This window comes from Panicum virgatum, chromosome 6K (assembly GCF_016808335.1).
Source record: "Panicum virgatum strain AP13 chromosome 6K, P.virgatum_v5, whole genome shotgun sequence".
Classification (NCBI taxonomy): domain Eukaryota; kingdom Viridiplantae; phylum Streptophyta; class Magnoliopsida; order Poales; family Poaceae; genus Panicum; species Panicum virgatum.
The window spans coordinates 6,993,271-7,010,886 of record NC_053141.1 but is presented as its reverse complement, the minus strand read 5'-3'; the positions used below and the strand labels follow the sequence as shown (position 1 = coordinate 7,010,886).

The 17,616-nt window shown below is 45.4% G+C and overlaps 1 protein-coding gene and 1 long non-coding RNA gene across 2 annotated transcripts; one reads left to right on the top strand and one right to left on the bottom strand.

Annotated features, from left to right (window-relative positions):
- Positions 1-714: 714 nt before the first annotated feature.
- LOC120711507 lies at positions 715-3,568 on the top strand. The gene is made up of 3 exons (XR_005690301.1): positions 715-981; positions 2,272-3,173; positions 3,281-3,568. It is a non-coding gene; the product is annotated as an uncharacterized LOC120711507 (long non-coding RNA).
- Positions 3,569-13,772: 10,204 nt separating this feature from the next.
- LOC120711506 (protein CHLORORESPIRATORY REDUCTION 6, chloroplastic-like) lies at positions 13,773-15,626 on the bottom strand. Its single transcript, XM_039997069.1, has 4 exons — positions 15,246-15,626; positions 14,622-14,756; positions 14,333-14,541; positions 13,773-14,268 (listed from the first exon to the last, which is right to left on the bottom strand). The coding sequence occupies exons 1-4, from the start codon at positions 15,493-15,495 to the stop codon at positions 14,062-14,064; spliced, it is 801 nt and encodes a 266-aa protein (XP_039853003.1). The 5' UTR covers positions 15,496-15,626; the 3' UTR covers positions 13,773-14,061.
- Between the last annotated feature and the right edge of the window lie 1,990 nt (positions 15,627-17,616).

Here is a 17,616-nt window from a genome sequence, read left to right as displayed (position 1 = left end):
TCTGACAATGTGCCCTTTTTCATATGTAAAGTTAAGCCTAGTCACTCTACAATTTCATATGGCGGTTGCCCTTTCCAGACATGTCATTTGCAGTGATATACGAGGTGGATAGGAACTTATATAACAACGTAATTAACTGTATTTCGTTTACTTTAACATAGGCAACTGATTCTCTTATGCCTGTTCCACCAAGAAGTCGATCTGTCGAGCATCTCGATCGCGTGCTGCTTGTTCCATGTGTTTCTCAATCGAAGTCGTTTTTTGGCATTTCAGTAAAAAAAAAACAAGTTTCTTCTGCTGTCGGGCTATGCCAATGAAGTTGTATCCTGAAGACGTCACATAGATGCAGCAAATATGACGTCGGGGGTGTCGTACATTTCGCTAGTGGTTCTGTTCACAACTCAACCCAAAGCCCAGGTCGGTCTGCTCTGTTCACAACGGCAACGACGACGAACCACACGACCACTAGTTTGGTTTTGATTTGATGGCATCTGGCAGGTGGCACGTGGCAGCAACCTTATCAGCTATATCGAACGAAAGAAGAGTTTGAGGTGCTAGATGTTGGAACCTCCACGATTCGATCCAAAGATCGAGTCGGACCCTTGACCGCGCCCTGATCGGGGGCGCCCAGCCCGTTCTGGCTCGTGGGCCTCCGTCGCCCGCGCTATAAAGAAGAGGGAGAGGGCCCGGGGCACGGTACCCCAAGTTCGCCACCGCCACAACCCTCTCCCACATCCCGATTCGATCTGCGGGAAGCGCGAGGCCGACGAGAAGCGCACCAGCACCCCGCGCCGACCACGACTTCGCTGCAACGCTGACCACGACGCTACCCGTGCCGAACACCGCCGTCGCCGGAACGCCACTCTCCCTAACCGCCGGACGCGCGCCTCGCCGACCCCGACTTCCTCGCCTCCATCCTTGACTCGATTGACGTGATGGCACCCGCCGGCACCAGCTTGTCCGCCCCGCCAACGACCAACGGTCTGCGCCGTCCTCTCTCCCTCTTTCCTTTGTACTAGTCTAGATCATGAATCTTTCGTTTATCTACTCAGAACTTGTACTCCAGTACCCGATTTGTACCTAGAACATGATCCAGTGTAGAACGCCAGATAAGTAGAACCTAACATTGGTATCAGATGCCCGATCTAGTGTGTAGATCGGGTCTTTTCAAGTACACGCACCCAGAACACAAAAGGAGAGGAAATCGATCTCGGATCGAAAAAGAACCCTAACCATAAGAAAATCCCCAAATCAGAAACACCAAACCCTAGAAACCAAAGAAGAATCCGAGAAAAAGGGGTTGCTTACCTTCCACCTTCCTCGGCTGCCGCCGTTCACCGGCGTGCGGAGCAGAACCCGCCGTCGCCGCTCGCACACCTGTGCGCAGTTCGACGGCCACAAGAAGATGGCGAAGGCGCCACCCATGGCCACCTCGACGGCCGCGCGCTCGTTGGGCGAGCGTCGCGCGCCGGCGAGGGAGCTGCGGCGGCGCCACCATCCTTCCCTGGCGCCGGCCGCCGTCGGCGTAGCCTCGGACGATAGAAGAAGGGAGGGGAGAAAGAAATGAGCTAGGGTTTGAAAGGGGGGTGACCACCGGCGGATTTGTTCCGCCGGAACGGACGGACGGCCGTCGGATTTGATCCGACGACCAGGCGCGGTCGGCCGGCGAGCGGGACGGAATTGGTCCAGGTGGGCGCCGCGCACGGGGTGAATTCCCGGCCCAGGCCCAGGTTGCGGCCTGGGCGCGGGGACGGCCGGCACAGTGGCGGGCCGTGGGCCAAAAGTGGCAACGGGCTCGATGAACAGTAGAAGAAACGAATTTTTCTTTTATTTCATAAGCATTTTGAATATGAATTGTGGATGAATTTGTTTAGAATTGATTCTCTACAAATAATTGCACCAACGTGTATTATTTTTTGAGCAGAATTTCACTGAATTATGCTTCTAGAATTGTTTAGAATTTTTCATGTTTCCGCTGCAAAGAATTTGCTTTGTCTCTATGTTAATTTGAACCAACGAGATAATTGATATAGAGGCATATATAATTTATTTTTCAGAATTTTCAGTATATTATGATATTGTAATTTTTGACCAATGTTGATATTGCAATATTATGATTTTGTTCAAAATTTTGTATACATTATATCTTTTTCTGCCCAACGGTGATTTAGATTTAATGTACAGAATATCGCATGCTTTAATTTTGACCAAAGTTAAATTGATGCATGCATATTATTGTTGTCCTCACAAATTTTTGAATCTGATTTTCAGGTTCGAATGCTATGAACCTTTTGAATGCCATCCCAGAATTAGATGGCAGGAACTATGGGAAGTGGTACCAGAAGCTAGAAATCACTCTGGCGATGGCCAACATAGATTCAGCCATCAATATGCCTCAGCCAAAAGAACCAGAAAAGCCCGTGAGGGCTCAGAATGAAACTGACGCTGCATTTGCTGTTCGTTAGAAGAAATATGATGAAGAAAAGACCTTGTATGACATTGAGATGGCACCGTGGGCGGATTCAAACCGCAAGTGCTTAATGATCATTAAAGGTTCTATCTCAGACCCCATCAGAATGGCAATCACTGATTGGCCCACCGCTGCAGAATACCTCCAGAAAATAAAGAGTCAGTTCACTGGCTCTTCCAAGGCTTATGCTGCTACTCTTGCAGAGCAGCTAATTACAAAGAAATACAGTGGTGGTGGAATCAGAGAGCACATCCTAGAGATGAGCCACATGGCTAACAAGCTAAAGACAATGGACATGCCTTTGCCAGAACCGTTCCTTGTCCAGGTTGTTTTCAAGTCCCTTCCAAAGGAGTTTGCGACATTTCATGTCAATTACAACACCTTTCCAGAAAACTGGGACATTGAGAAGCTGATTGCCATATGTGTTCAGGAAGAAAAAAGGCTAAAAAACGCCAATGGTGGTGGTGAACTTGTCTTCCAAGTCCAGTACCAGAAGAAAAAGAACCCCCAAAAGAATTACCAGAACTACAAGAAGCCCTTCCCGCCAAGCAAGAATCAGCATGAAAGTGGTCCTTTCAAACCACCTCCACGCGAAATTGATTGGTCAACATTCCCAGTTGATAAAGACCAGTGCCTCAAATGCAAAAAAAAAGGTACTACAAGAGGGAATGCCCAGAGTTTCTGAAGGAGCTGTTAAGAAATGGTGAGGACACCATTACTTTTGTAGATGGATTCCTGTTTTTCAATTATGATAAATCCACTTTGTGGATTGATTCTGGAACAACTGCTCATGTTGCTAATTCATTACAGGGAACAAGTATGAGCCGGACCCTGCCAAGAGGAGGAAGAAGAATTAAAGTGACAAACGGTGTAGAAGCTGAAGTTGAAGCCATCGCAGAATTTCATTTAGAATTACATAGTGGCTTTGTACTTCATTTGAAAGATGTTCTTTATGTACCGTCGTTGCAAAGAAACTTAATTAGTGTGTCTAAGTTGGATGATGATTTGATTGCTTGTCATTTTGGAGATGGCAAGTGTGAGATACACTTTAATAAAGAATGTGCTGGTCTTGCCTTCCGACAAGACAAGTTGTACTTACTTTCATTATCTGAGAATGTTAATGTTGTAAGTTCTAAGAATGAGAATTCCTCCTCATGCGGGAATGACACTAAAAAACATAAAAGAATTGATGCAATCATATCGAAATTATGACACTGTCATTTAGGCCATATTTCGAGGGGGGGATAGAGCGCTTAGTAAAAGCATCAATTCTTCCACCGTTAGAATTTTCAGATTTAGAACAATGTATCGATTGCATTAAAGGAAAATACGTCAAGAACATAAAGAAAGGCGCCAAACGAAGTGAGGGAATTTTAGAAATAATCCACACAAATATTTGTGGACCGTTCCCTGTCACTACTGTAGATGGCTATGATTCATTCATAACATTTACAGACGATTATTCGCGTTATGGCTATATTTATCCAATAAAAGAACGATCAGAAGCGTTAGAAAAGTTTAAGATATTTAAAGCAGAAGTAGAAAATCAATATGATTTAAAGATCAAGATTGTCACATCCGACCGTGGGGGAGAATACTACGGTCGGCATACCCCGTATGACCAAGTTTCTGGACCTTTTGCGAGGTTCCTACATGAGAAGGGCATAGTTACCCAGTATTCCACACCGGGCGAGCCTCAGTAGAACGGAGTAGCAGAAAGAAGAAACCGTACCCTAATGGATATGGTAAGAAGCATGATAAGCTACTCCACGCTACCGATTAACTTGTGGACGGAGTCGTTAAAAACCGTCATCCACATACTTTATCGCGTGCCAAGTAAATCGGTGCCAAAAATACCATATGAATTATGGACAGGAAGAGAAACCTCACTTAATCATTTACGAGTGTGAGGCTGTCCGGCTGAGGCCAAAGTGTTTAATCCAAACATTGGGAAACTAGTATCAAGACAGTCAGTTGCCATTTTATTGGCTATCCCAAAAAAATCGAAAGGGTATCGTTTCTACTGCCCTGACAGACACACGAAATTTGTAGGAACAAGACACGCTGACTTTCTAAAAGATCAGATGATCAGGGGAGCATGGTAGCCAGAAAAATTGATCTTGAGGACAAGCGGGTATTCATCCCTACTCTGATGACTCAAGAGCCTTATTTCTGCTTACCTGTGGCTGTGGCACCAGTAGTGCAGAGAACTGCAATGCCAACGCCTGTTGTTAGTTCTCCCAATGTGGCAGCAAATGAGAATGAGGACCCCATTCCCCATGATCAAACAGAACTCTAGCGAAAATGGTCTCTCATGCCATATTTCAATATAATATTTTGGTGATTGATATAGACAACACAACACTTGGACTAATATGATTGTTAAGATGACTATTATCAGGCTTTTAGGTTCAAGTGATGACAAAGAGAAGATAAGCGTAGCTAGGCCCGAAGGGCCGCACCTACGGTGGTTCTCAGGGCAGCGCCCTGAAACCTCTTCGGTCCAAAGGACAAGAATTGAAGAGACCGTGAAGAAATCCAAGTCGAAAAGATCAAAACGAAGACAATTTGCTATCACCGGTTAAACCGATGATGAGCAAATTGCACTCATCGGTGCAATGAACACAGAAGCTGCGAGCTAGGGTTTGGCACCGGATTAACCGGCGTTGGGTGTTTTACACTCACCGGTGTAATGGACTTGGAGGCCGAAGAAGCAGCAGGAGTTTTACAGGCACCAGTTAAACCGGCGATCAAGGCAAAGTGAACGTCGGTGTAGTTGTCCAGAGAGTTAGTTTTTTGAGAATTTTGGGACAGTTACATGCACCAGTTAAACCGGCGATGAAGATACATTCACCGGTTGATTACGTCGGTTGATTAAGGTAGCCGTTAAAGTATAACGGCTAGTTGGAAAAAGATGCTCACCGGTGATGACACAAAGTGGATCATCGGTTTAACCGGTGATAGCGCTTTTTGTCAGCCACTTTTCTAACGGCTCTTTTGGGGTGTGTGGGTTATATATACCCCCCCAAGGCCGGTTGCTGCATAAGGTTGGACGCCAGAATGAGGACCCCATTTCTCATGATCAAACAGAACCCATTGCCGCGGATGAGGGGGAGCAACAGCAGCCTCCTGTACCAGAAATACCAGTTGTAGTGGCCCCACAAAGGCCACAAAGAACTAGAAGACCTACTATTCCTGACGATTATGAAGTCTATAATAGCGAAGAAATACAAATTGAGGATGATCCCACCTCATTTGAAGAAGCTATGAAAAGCGCAAATTCATCCAAGTGGTTTGCAGCCATGGAAGATGAAATGAAATCAATGAGTACCAATAAAGTTTGGGACTTAGAAGAAATTTCCAAAGGAGCCAAAACAGTAGGCTGCAAGTGGGTCTACAAAATGAAGTGTGACTCCAAATGAAATATAGAAAGATATAAGGCGCGACTCGTGGCAAAAGGCTTCACACAGAGAGAAGGAATAGATTACAATGATACCTTTTCTCCGGTCTCATGTAAAGATTCCTTCATAATAATAATGGCCTTAGTGGCTCATTATGACTTAGAATTATATCAGATGGATTCGAAGGCGGCATTCCTAAACGGGGATCTATACAAAGACGTCTACATGGCACAACCGTAAGGTTTTGTTGTGAAAGGCCAAGAAAATTTAGGATGCCACCTAAAGAAATCAATTTATGGCTTAAAGTAAGCCTCAAGACAGTGGTACTTGAAATTTGATGAAACAATCAGAGAGTTTGGATTTAAAGAAAATGAAAGGACAATTGCATTTATGCAAAGTTTAAGAATGGGAGGTTTATCTTCCTCATCATGTATGTGGATGACATTCTGCTAGCTAGCAGTGATGTTAATCTACTACTGGAGACTAAGAAATTTTTGTCCTCGAACTTTGATATGAAAGATCTTGGTGAAGCCTCATTCGTTTTAGGAATCGAGATTCACCGAGATAGAAAAAAGAGGGTATTAGGATTGTCGCAGAAAGCATACTTAGAAAAAGTATTAAAGAAATATTGTATGCATGCAAGCAAGTCTACACCTGCTCCAATAGTCAAGGGCGACAGTTTCGGGAAACATCAGTGTCCAAAGAATCAGTATGAGCTCGAGCAAATGAAGGCTGTGCCTTATGCTTCAGCTGTCGGAAGCTTACGGTATACACAAGTGTGCACTCGCCCTGACTTAAGTTTTGTTACTGGAGTACTTGGCAGATACCAAAGTAATCCAGGCATAGAGCACTGAAAAATGGTAAATAAAGCTTTACGCTATGTGAGGGGCACTACTGTCCTCATGTTAACATACAGAAAATCAGAATCTTTAGAAATAGAAGGATATTCAGATTCAGACTTTGCTGGAGATGTAGATGACAGAAAATTCATGTCTGGATACATCTTCACTCTTGCAAAGGGGCAGCATAGAAAAACCACTGAAGTTATACTGCGATGATGAACCAACAGTATTTTACGCTCATAACAACAAGTCGAGTGGTGCTGCCAAACACATCGACATAAAGTTTTATGTTGTTAAGGAGCAAGTCCAGGATCAAACAATTTGTTTAGAACATATCAGAACGAACAAGATGTTAGCGGATCCGCTTACAAAAGACCTACCACCCAATGTGTTCAGAGAACACTTAGCCGGCATGGGTTTAAGAGAAAGCCTATGATTCCTAGACGAAGAATGGCACAAAGAAAAGAATTTCGTTTCAGACCAGAAAGGTGATTGTGGCTGTTAATTTGACAGTAATAATTGTCATGATGAGGCACGCCCTATACACTGATCTGTGATGGATGATTCAGATGAAGAACAAGAATAAGAAACAAAAAGAGATCAAGGGAGAGAATGTTGGATTTGATCTCCACGACTCGATCCAAAGATCGAGTCGGACCCTTGACCGCGCCCTGATCGGGGGCGCCCAGCCCGTTCTGGCTGGTGGGCCCCCGTCGCTCGCGCTATAAAAAAGAGGGAGAGGGCCCGGGGCACAGTACCCCAAGTTCGCCGCCGCCACAACCCTCTCCCACATCCCGATCCGATCTGCGGGAAGCGCGAGGCCGACGGGAAGCGCACCAGCACCCCGCGCCGACCACAACTTCGCTGCAACGCCGACCATGACGACTTCCGTCCCTGGGCAGTGCCGGTGGAGGCCGGAGGGGTACCGCTACCCGCGCCGAACACCGCCGTCGCCAGAACACCGCCCTCCCTCACCGCCGGACGCGCGCCTCGCCGACCCCGACCTCCTCGCCTCCATCCTTGACTCGATTGACGCGATGGCGCCCGCCGGCACCAGCTCGTCCGCCCCGCCAACGACCGACGGTATGCGCCCTCCTCTCTCCCTCTTTCCTTTGTACTAGTCTAGGTCATGAATCTTTCGTTTATCTACTTAGAACTTGTACTCCAGTACCCGATTTGTACCAAGAACATGATCCAGTGTAGAACCCCAGAGAAGTAGAACCTAACACAAGACTCGCAAGAGATAAAGAGAGAAACGTGTCCACAGATTGATGAGGCTTGAAGCATATGACAAAAGAAGAAGTTTGAGGCTTGAGCAATATCCTGGTTTGAGATTTCGACAAAGCAAAAATGCCAATTATGTTATTTGGTTCTAATTTTCTTCAGTGGTCACTTTCAAGTACTACTGTAGTCCAAGCGAGAATGGAAACGACAAAAACTAGCGTAAAAGATTTTCATATAGGAACTGGTGTAAAAGCCCGTACTTGATGACCAACTAGACTCTGTCACCATCCGAGCATATGAAAGTCATGCATATACTTTATTTGGATCACAATTATTAATTGGGATCCGATTATTTGCATATTGACTACTATTTATTAACATATGCCCCTAGCATTTTTTGTATATAGGCTTCTGGTTTGGATGGATTCCTCCTCTCACCCATTCGGCGCCCCTGCAGCCGCCGCCGCGCCATCCTCCGCCTCTGCCACAAGCCTATAGTCCCGCCCATCTTACCCACCGATCCTTGGCTTACAAAGATCAGTACTCATTTGCATCCCACGTGCAGCGCCATATCTAACGCGCGAACGTGAGGGTTGCGCCTCGCCGTGCTGGCTGACCTGAAGCCCAGCGGCGAGTCTATAATTTTAGGTTGCGGTGGTCTAATAAAATAATATTTTCAAATATTTTAGGGAATATGTCAATCTAATCTTAAAAAATGTAATTTCTCAGTTTTCACCTTCTCAATTCAATTATTAATTGCTATATACAAGAAAATAATTAGTAGATATTTTTCTGTTAGCAATAAATAAGATCAAATATGAAAAAAAAATGAGAGGGTAAAACTCTTTGGACCGAATCTTAGGATGGGCTGGGTGGGACCCGGTCCACCCGCTAGATCGGCCCCTGCTGAAGCCCTGCCTTTGCAGACGCCCCGACAGCTTGGCCTCCGACGAGGCTGCCGCCGAGAGTCGTCGCGTTTGTCCACCAGCAGCCAGCAGATAAGAAATCGACCAAATTCTGCACAGCTGCGGGAAGCAACCGAGCACAACGTCGACTGTCGTAGCAGCAACTACACACGCCAATAGATGTACACTTCCAATGAAGAAGAATGCATAGAAATGACATCCCAGAACTTACATGTACTCTGCTAGTCTAAAGATACTGACATTGACTTGTCTAAAGACTTGACTCTCGAATCAGTGGAGGGCTGTGCGCTTGACAGATCGACACAAACTTTCCATTCATGTGTTGTGGACTCGGACACAATTCTCCTGTCAAGCTGATCGATGCATCTAACATTCTCTTGAGTATGGAATTCTGTAGGAAACCTGGAAGATTCGTTCCTGATATCCAATCTCACTGGAAATCTTTCCTTCTATCTTTTGTTTCGCAAGGAATTCTAATATTTTAATTAGCACTTGATCTCGTTTTGTGTGATAAAAGATATTTCTTTGGGGGCAGAAAGATATATTATTGACAGAATGAATGAAAGGATGAAATATGTTTTAAAAGTAGAACTAGGCATTGTCAGTTAGATGTTAGAACTCAGTCAATCCAAGGGAGCTAAACATGAAAAATGGATAGCGATACAAACAATCCTGACGGCACGCCGTTAACGTCCCATACATGTGTTGTGGACTTGAGGAAAAGCTTTCCACAGAAATTCTCACTTGAACAAGGTTCTTTGGACTTTGAAAAATAGGGCACTCCGGAGATTTTGGATCCAACTGATAAATTAGGCACGGCGGCCATTCCGGACAAAGAAAAATATATAATAGCACGGCAGTATTTATTGGGCTCAGAGGGAAATTTGGACGATTTCTAACCTGGCCCCAAATTTCATTGAAAAAGTTACTCTGACATTTCCTAAAAAAAAGTTACTACATCATAACTTAACGAGTAAAATACATCAGAGGTCTACCAACTTGTAAGAGTGTGTCATTTAGGTTCATGAACTCTAAAAGTGTATTTTAAGACCACGGAAATGTAATACAGTACACATGTTGTTGAGTCTCCTTGTGACATCCCCCACCTTTCCCAACCATCACCCCCTCCTCTCCACCCATATTACGGGGCCATATCTTGATCTAAGCTCCAGAACTCACCAATGGCATTCCGTAAGCTCCCCTCTAAATCCTGATACATGTCAATAACCTCTAAAATAAATCTTTCATCCCTCCTATCTCCTCTCCATATGCTCTTGATTCAAAATTGGGACTCAAATTTCACCTTTCTGGCGAAACTCTAGCAACGTGTGGACATCGTGTAGATTCATGTTGGTATGATATTAGTGCATGAAGGCTAGGTGGAGGGGTATGGAACTAGGTGACACAAATTATAAGTTTATGGACCTAGAAATGGACTTTCAGAGTTTGTGGACCTAAATGACACAAATTACAAATTTATGGACCCAAAAATGCAATTTCGAAGTTGATGGACCTAAGTGACACCCTCGTACAAATTGATGGACCTTTGGTGCATTTTACTCTAACTTAATTGCTAAAATAGCCTACTTATTCAGAAATTACAATTACTATGATAAACTACGACATGACTGCATCGATGTCTTAAAAAGACACATTAGCATGCTCTACATGGTATACGATCTTGTCATCATCTGCAGGTGTTACACATGTTAAGCTTATTGGCCTTTTATTGCTGATGATGGAACGACTCACCATAGGCCCCAACTCGATTTGGGTATGCTAGGAAATCAAAAGACAAAAAATAACTTCAACAATTCCCTTTAGAACCAATAATTTTCAGAAACTTATATCCATCTCGCTAGGTTTGGAGTTTACACGCCTTCCTATGTTTGATATTAGTGCTAGATGGCTATAATTAAGTAGTGGAGCAAGCCAATCAGCTACTTCTGTTTTTCCTTCTTCGTATTTCGTTCGCATTATGCTGCAGATGCATGACTAAGAGCATCGGTCGTGGAGGGACCTTGATGCCCCACACCAGGGGTGAATTAGGTTTCCTAGAAACTAGGACTCAAGTTGCACATACGAAAACCTATATAGTTTTTAGCTAAATATGCACTAGATTTTCTACGAGGTGGTAACACAACCAAGGTGCTCTGTTCTTTCACTGTATCGTGGCTCCCGTGGATTATAGGATAATCACATCTTAGAGAAACTATCAGAATGTGTCACAACTGCAATGCTGTATTTATTGTTTTATATCTTGTGACCCTGAATTATGCCGAGCCACATATATTTTATTTTCAATTACCAAGAGTTCACACAAAACATGTGCATTATCCGTATGCGCACGCGCACTCGGCTCTATAAATACATGTACGCAACCCACCTTAATCACCTTCGAGAGACTAGACCGATAGACATTGAGATTGTCGAAGTTGTGCCTCGTTGTTGATGGGCACATCACCTAGCACTGAAAAGAATAGTGCTGGTTAAATCATGAATACATTCAGGTGAGCTACAATTCGTAATTGCATTGATCTTAGAGACGGCAGAAAACGGAGAAAGAGAGGTCAACCGCGTGGCCCCGGAATTTCGTGCATAACAATATTTAGCATATCACTCGCAAGTTATTGAGTATATCACCTGCATGTTAGGGTTTCTCACGTGCAACTTTTATTTCGTAGTCTTACAAGTAGGGGAGTAGAGAGTTTAATTTCTAAGGTAAAGAAAGTCTCCATTTTTGCTTTACAGGTGTCGGTTTCATTATAATTACCCAAGGCGAGCTCGCAGCCTCATCATCACTCATCAGTGAGGACACGCACAAGGTGTCTGAGCTTGAGCAAAACAAGCGCCACATTTCAGGGGAGCATCCTCCCTTAAAGGGCGGCATGCCCCCATCTTGAGAATCACATCAAGATCTCATTCTTTGCAGTCCAACTTCAGTGAGAAGAATATGTGATCAGAAACTTTCAGCTGCCTAGCTAGAAGACACAAGCATAGCCCTTCATTCCTATATATATGCATTTAGAATTGTTGGGCTCTTGGGGTGAGAGCAAGCTTACATACCTTAAACTAGGGGTTAGCTAGCTTGGTTTCCCATCTACAGGCAACTCTCTCCGCACTTGCAATGAGGAGTTCCATGGTGTTTGCCTCTGTCACCCTCCTACTTCTTGCTACTCTAGCTCATGGTAATGATGCTTATTTTTAGCTTCAGGATCATCCAGTGAGATGAGTATATTTTTGGTACCCGTTTACTGAGTTCAGCTTCATGAATTTGTACTTAACTGAGTATGTGCTGATTGTAATTCTATTCCATTTTCCTCTTTCTTTAGGACTTCGGGGGCTGGACATGCACGCAGCACCGAACAAGAAGGTCAGTAACCGTCAGGTTACTCTTTTAGCATTCTTCGTTTCTTGCTCTCCATACCATGTATACAGTACACACATTGTGAGTGACATCTTCCTCTAGCATGTCCTGTGACACTTGCATGATGTGTTCTCTGCGTGCTTGATGTGTGCCACAGGGGGAGATTCGAGCTGACTTCGAGTGGCCACGACCACCATCGTCTTCCGGCGGTGATCCGGCAGACAGCGCATCCGGCGGCCGCCACGGCACGACACCGCCGAGCACGGCTCCTGCTGCGGAGGAGGGGGACGGCGAGAGGAGGAGGAAGAAGAAGATGAGGGCTCGCCGTGAGGCGGCGCCCAGGTTAATCCACGAAGACTACGCCGGGCCCAGCGGACATTCACCCAACCACCACCGCACCATACGATGCGGCCCATGTTAGCGTTGAGCAGCTAGTGAAGTAGTGAGTGCGTTTCAGTTTTCTCTGATGGACATGCTGCTGCATGCAAGAGTGTCCAGTCCATGCATGTTGTAGGCGGAGAGTTCATCGATGCAATTTGCATGTAGAGAAGAGAGAAAGGGACCAAGCTGTTGAGTTTCCACCAATACTAATTGATCAAGCTTGAACTTCCAGGAAAAGAAAATGATTTGTTCTACTACTACTCCCTCCGTTGCAAATTGTAGGTTGTTTGACTTTTTCAACTCCAAATTTGACCACTCATCTTATTCAAAAAAAATTAATATGCAAATATAGTTAAATTTAAATAATTATTGAAGAACTTGTATTGATAAAGAAAGCTACAACAAAAGAAGTGGTATTTTGTACAAATTTTTGAATAAGACGAGTGATCAAATTTGAGGTTGAAAAAGCCAAACGACCTACAATTTGAAACGGAGGGAGTACATTATTGGCATATAACATGCATGCTACTCCACCTGTCCTAAAATAATGTATGTTGCTTTAGTTTTTTTTTTTCCTGAATCGAACTTTCAGGCTGCGCGCCATCGACGTATTTAAACCTTGAACATGAATGTCTTCAAATTCTTCTGAAGGAACTTTTGAATCTGGTATGCCTAAGAATTTGTCTCACTATAATATACTTTTAACGATGACCATCTGGGCCAGATGCTAGTCATCTCTTCTTTTTGGGTGGTGATCTCGAATGAAACAACCAACGGTTTTTTGTTAACAGGACCGGATTGAGAAAACTAAGCTCATGTACGCATCTTTCTCCAGTTTCCACGGTGACCAATGCTAAGCAGCAGCAGGCTTTGTTTGTCAGGTTCTTGAGCTCAACAGACATCGCTGCGGGAAACGCTGCGCCATTCCTGGTTCATGTGAGTGTCCTAGCTGGAAGGCTTTGACTATGAGCCTGTACATGAGACGCCACGTCATGCATGCAACTACTAAAAAAATTGTAAAATTTGTTGGCACATATCATGAGTTTCTGTGGTAGATTATTATTTGTCATTGCCTCGAAAGGATAACTTATCTACACTGAATATTTTTCCCATTACTATATAGTATAAATGATTTCAGAAGATGCTTGTGACACTGGATGCTTCAAAACCTGGGACAGCAAATTAGAGAGACTCGCGGTCGCAGGAGCACGGGCACCGGCCCTCGTTTGCAGGTACCCTGCTGCTTGAGTGCAGCAAGTGTAAAAAAAAACCCCCCGCTATGAGCAACACGACAGAATCAAAAAGCTCCTCGAACCAAATGTACAGCTGTTGATCTCTGTACAACAGCCTTCATTATCATGTATGGCTCTGAATGGACTGCATTTAACTCTGTTGGATCCTTTCTTTTCTTATAAATGTCGGCCCCCTGTTTTCAGTCTTGTAAATTGAATTATGAAGGATGAACAGGGTGCTTCTCGATCAAGTCGAACAGCTCATCTCCTATACCGTAGCCGAGCATCCTGGCCATGTCTGCCGTCTTCAACCTCGGCTTCGGATGGTTCTGCTGCTTAAGCCACGCGTCGACAGCAAAAACCTTCTTCATCACAAACAGCTCCAGTGCCTCCGGGTTGAAGACGACGCCGAGCCGCATGCTCATCTGCAGTTCGACAAGTGTTAAATTCAGATTATTCAGAAACATTTCTTTTTCTCTGATTGGTTACCTGGTGAGGGACCAGCATCGCAGCATATCTGGCGAGCTCGCCGGCTCTCCAGTCAAGCACAACCGGGAACCAAGGGTAAGCAGCATCAAGCCTCACGAACCATAGCCGTACGTCAGGGAACTCTGACAGCTCCCGCGTGTCGTACTCATCCTCTCTCTCGTAGTTTATGGTGAACCCAACGGTCCGATCCAACAGGTTTCTTGAATCAGCTAAACGATGCACACAAACTTATTGTCAGAGCATGATGTCAGTGAGTAGCAACTGAAGTAAGCGGCAAGTTATTGTGAACCTGCCGTTAAGGAACTCAAGTCACCGAGCGCCTCTTGAACAGGCGACAGGTCTAGTGCTTGGACGATGTCCTTGTTGAGGACGATTTCAAAGCGCCCTTCTGTAGGCGGTGGCGGAGGTTGGACTTGTGGGGCATCTATAGCAAAAACACAAACAAATTATTACCCACAGGCAGAAATGTCAAGGAACTTACTATGGTGCCAGGAAGTGAAGAGTGGATAGATCAAATGAAATTTGATCCTTAGAAATAATGACCAAGGTCTTGCTTGGGCAGTGCACTGTAGCCTGGGCTGAATGGCTGTCAGGAACGTTTGAATACAACTTAAAACGACCTAAAAGTCCAAAGTACATGCCTTGTTCCAGTGGTTCCCAAATCATAATACACATGACTGCGCACAGAAATCTGAATAAATCTGCTCCTGGTTAGCCCTTTCAGCATTCAGTTCATCGAGAAGCAACGAGAAGCATCGTCTAATTCGGTGCTCAGTTCATGTCATATGGTCGATTAGTATACTACTATTTTTACCTCAAATTGTACCTCTCTTTGTTTAGTACAGTCACAGAGGAATAGAGGATCACTTTGCCGTGGATTTATTTAAGTGGAAAAGGGGGGGTAAAAAATTACCGTCTAGGTCCATGGAGAGGGAGAGGTCGAAGTCCCCGGAGGGGTTGAACGCAACGCGCGCGGTGAGCCCGGACGCCGCCCTCTCCCCCCTCGCCGGCGCCGCTTGGAGCTGGACGGGCGGCCTCCCCGTGGCGGAGCGGCGGGAGGCCGGGTGGAGCGACGGCGAGAAGCTGCTGCCGCTGCTGCTGTGCCGCGTCGGGGCAAGGCAGTGCGGCACCACGGGAAGGCGGTGGGCGGCGGTGGCGGCCATGGCGAGCGGGCGACCTGCCGCTGGCGAGCGGAGGATTGCGGCGCAACGGGCGGGAAATGCAGGGTCGCGTCGCGCTGTCCTATCCGTTTATCTCTTTTCTTCTGTTTTTTTTTCGAGCAAATGTTTTTTTTCCCTTCTGAAGCGAAACTGCTTTCGTTTTAGCAGAGTGCAGGCAGAATTTGTGAGGCCAGATGGGCCCTGGACTCCTGGAGGCTGGTAGCACATTTGGCCTAAAAAGGAAAACTGGTGGAATAGATGATTAGTACGGAAAAAATTGTAGAGAGTCACAGAAATGCGGTTTTTTCTTTTTTATATTTAAAAAAAATTAGAATTTTAAAAATATATGTCCGTTTTGGAAAATTTCAAAAATATACCCCGGTCGCCCTCCCATAGGGCGACATGCCCAAAGTGTAATTTTTTTTTCTTCAAATTTGCAACGAAGTCCCTGGAGAAAAAAAGGGGGGCCTGTCCCCCCAATGGGCGACAGGGGCCTGTCGCCCACCCCTGGGGCGACAGGGGCCTGTCGCCCGTTGGGGGGGCGACAGGGCCCCCTCCCCCGCCGTATGCCACCATTCCTTTGTGATTTGAGCCTAAAAATTCAGAAAAAAAACCAGCCCTAGCCGCCGTTATGAAAAAAAACTGGAGTGATTGCCGTGTTTTCACATCTTTTTGAAATGGTGGAAGTGCACTGCTATTGGGTCACATATGTCTGGGTAAAGAATGCGATATTTGGGAATTCCGTGATCGTCGTGCTGAGCAGTGGCAACTTGTGATCTCGTACTCGCAGTTAGATACACTATAGTTCCTATTTTGAGCTATTCGAACGTGTAGTCGTCCTCATCGTCGGCGGGATCTCGGCCGCTAACTCCTAACGCACCTAACTTGTCCTTCATTAAATCACGGAAAAAATCGCAAGAACTTCCCTTATTTAACGAGCATTATGGAACCCCCAAACATAACAAGTTCACATCAATAGTATCTATAGAAACAAATGACAAGTAAACTAGCACAATCATAAACATCGGATACAAATAAGAGGTCCACAACTATCTCATTACAAATAAATATCAGATATATCTAACCACCCCTAGGGCGTCGGACCCTCTTAGCCCTCTGCTGGGCACGGACATGGCCCTCGGAGTAGGTGAGAACATCCGGAGACCTCACCTGTCGCTCAGGACGTGCAAGGGGCTGCGGTGTCTGCTGCTGAGAGATCCCAAGTGGTGCTCCTCCTAGCTGTGAATACCCCAAGACATCGGGGTCACCTTGCGCGGCAGGCTCTTCTGGAGACAAGCTGTCGAAGTCGTCTAAGGTGAAGGTCTCGTTATCTGGTCGAAAGGAGGAGGAAGAAGGTCCGGCGCCCGCATCGGGGTAGAATCCTACGCAAAAAATGTGGATGTTAGCGTACACTCGTATATTTTGTCATGACATGTAGAAACCGAAATACGAAATATAAACTAACATGTGTAGGCCGGTATCTGTGGTCCCGGTACCATCCCTGGATACGGTCCGCCAACTGGTGCTGTCCCTCTAAACATTCCAGTATGGCCGAATGCAGTAGCTGGATCGTATCCTGTATGTAATATTAGTAAATATGTAGGAACACTTGATGTAATTTTAAAGAGATATGTACGTTACCTGCACTTGGGAAGAACTGCGACATCGGCCCGTGCACGGTCGACGGACACGGGAACGACGACGAGGCCTGAGACGACCCGTGGCTGTCTTCGTACTGCACACGGGTTCCGAAGTTGTGCGCTACCTGACGCAACTGATCACGCTGCCTCGACCATGCCTCTGTCTGCTCAAACTGGGTCATTGGGGATCCGGCACGTACCCTCTGTGGCAGAACCGCCTAAATTATCCCGGCTCAAGTGCGTAAACCATCACCATAAAGGCAATATTTGCTTAAACGCACTTCAAACGGAACAATTTTTGGTCTGTCGGGTAACGTCCCGATACAACCACCGATTCTCGGATCGAACAAGCATACCCCGCACGAAGGCGAGTTCAGAGATATTACAACCACAATTTTACAACACAGGCATATTAAAGATTACAAACCAGTTCAAAAGATTATTACAAAACCAACTTAAGTAAAACAGTTATACAAAACATAAG

Coding starts and splice junctions, on each gene's coding strand:
- LOC120711506 (XM_039997069.1), bottom strand. CDS start 15,495: ATGGCCGCCACCGCCGCCCACCGCCTTCCCGTGGTGCCGCACTGCCTT. Junction 14,542..14,621: donor CTTGAGTTCCTTAACGGCAG/GTTCACAATAAC, acceptor TGCATCGTTTAG/CTGATTCAAGAAACCTGTTG. Junction 14,269..14,332: donor CGATGCTGGTCCCTCACCAG/GTAACCAATCAG, acceptor GTCGAACTGCAG/ATGAGCATGCGGCTCGGCGT.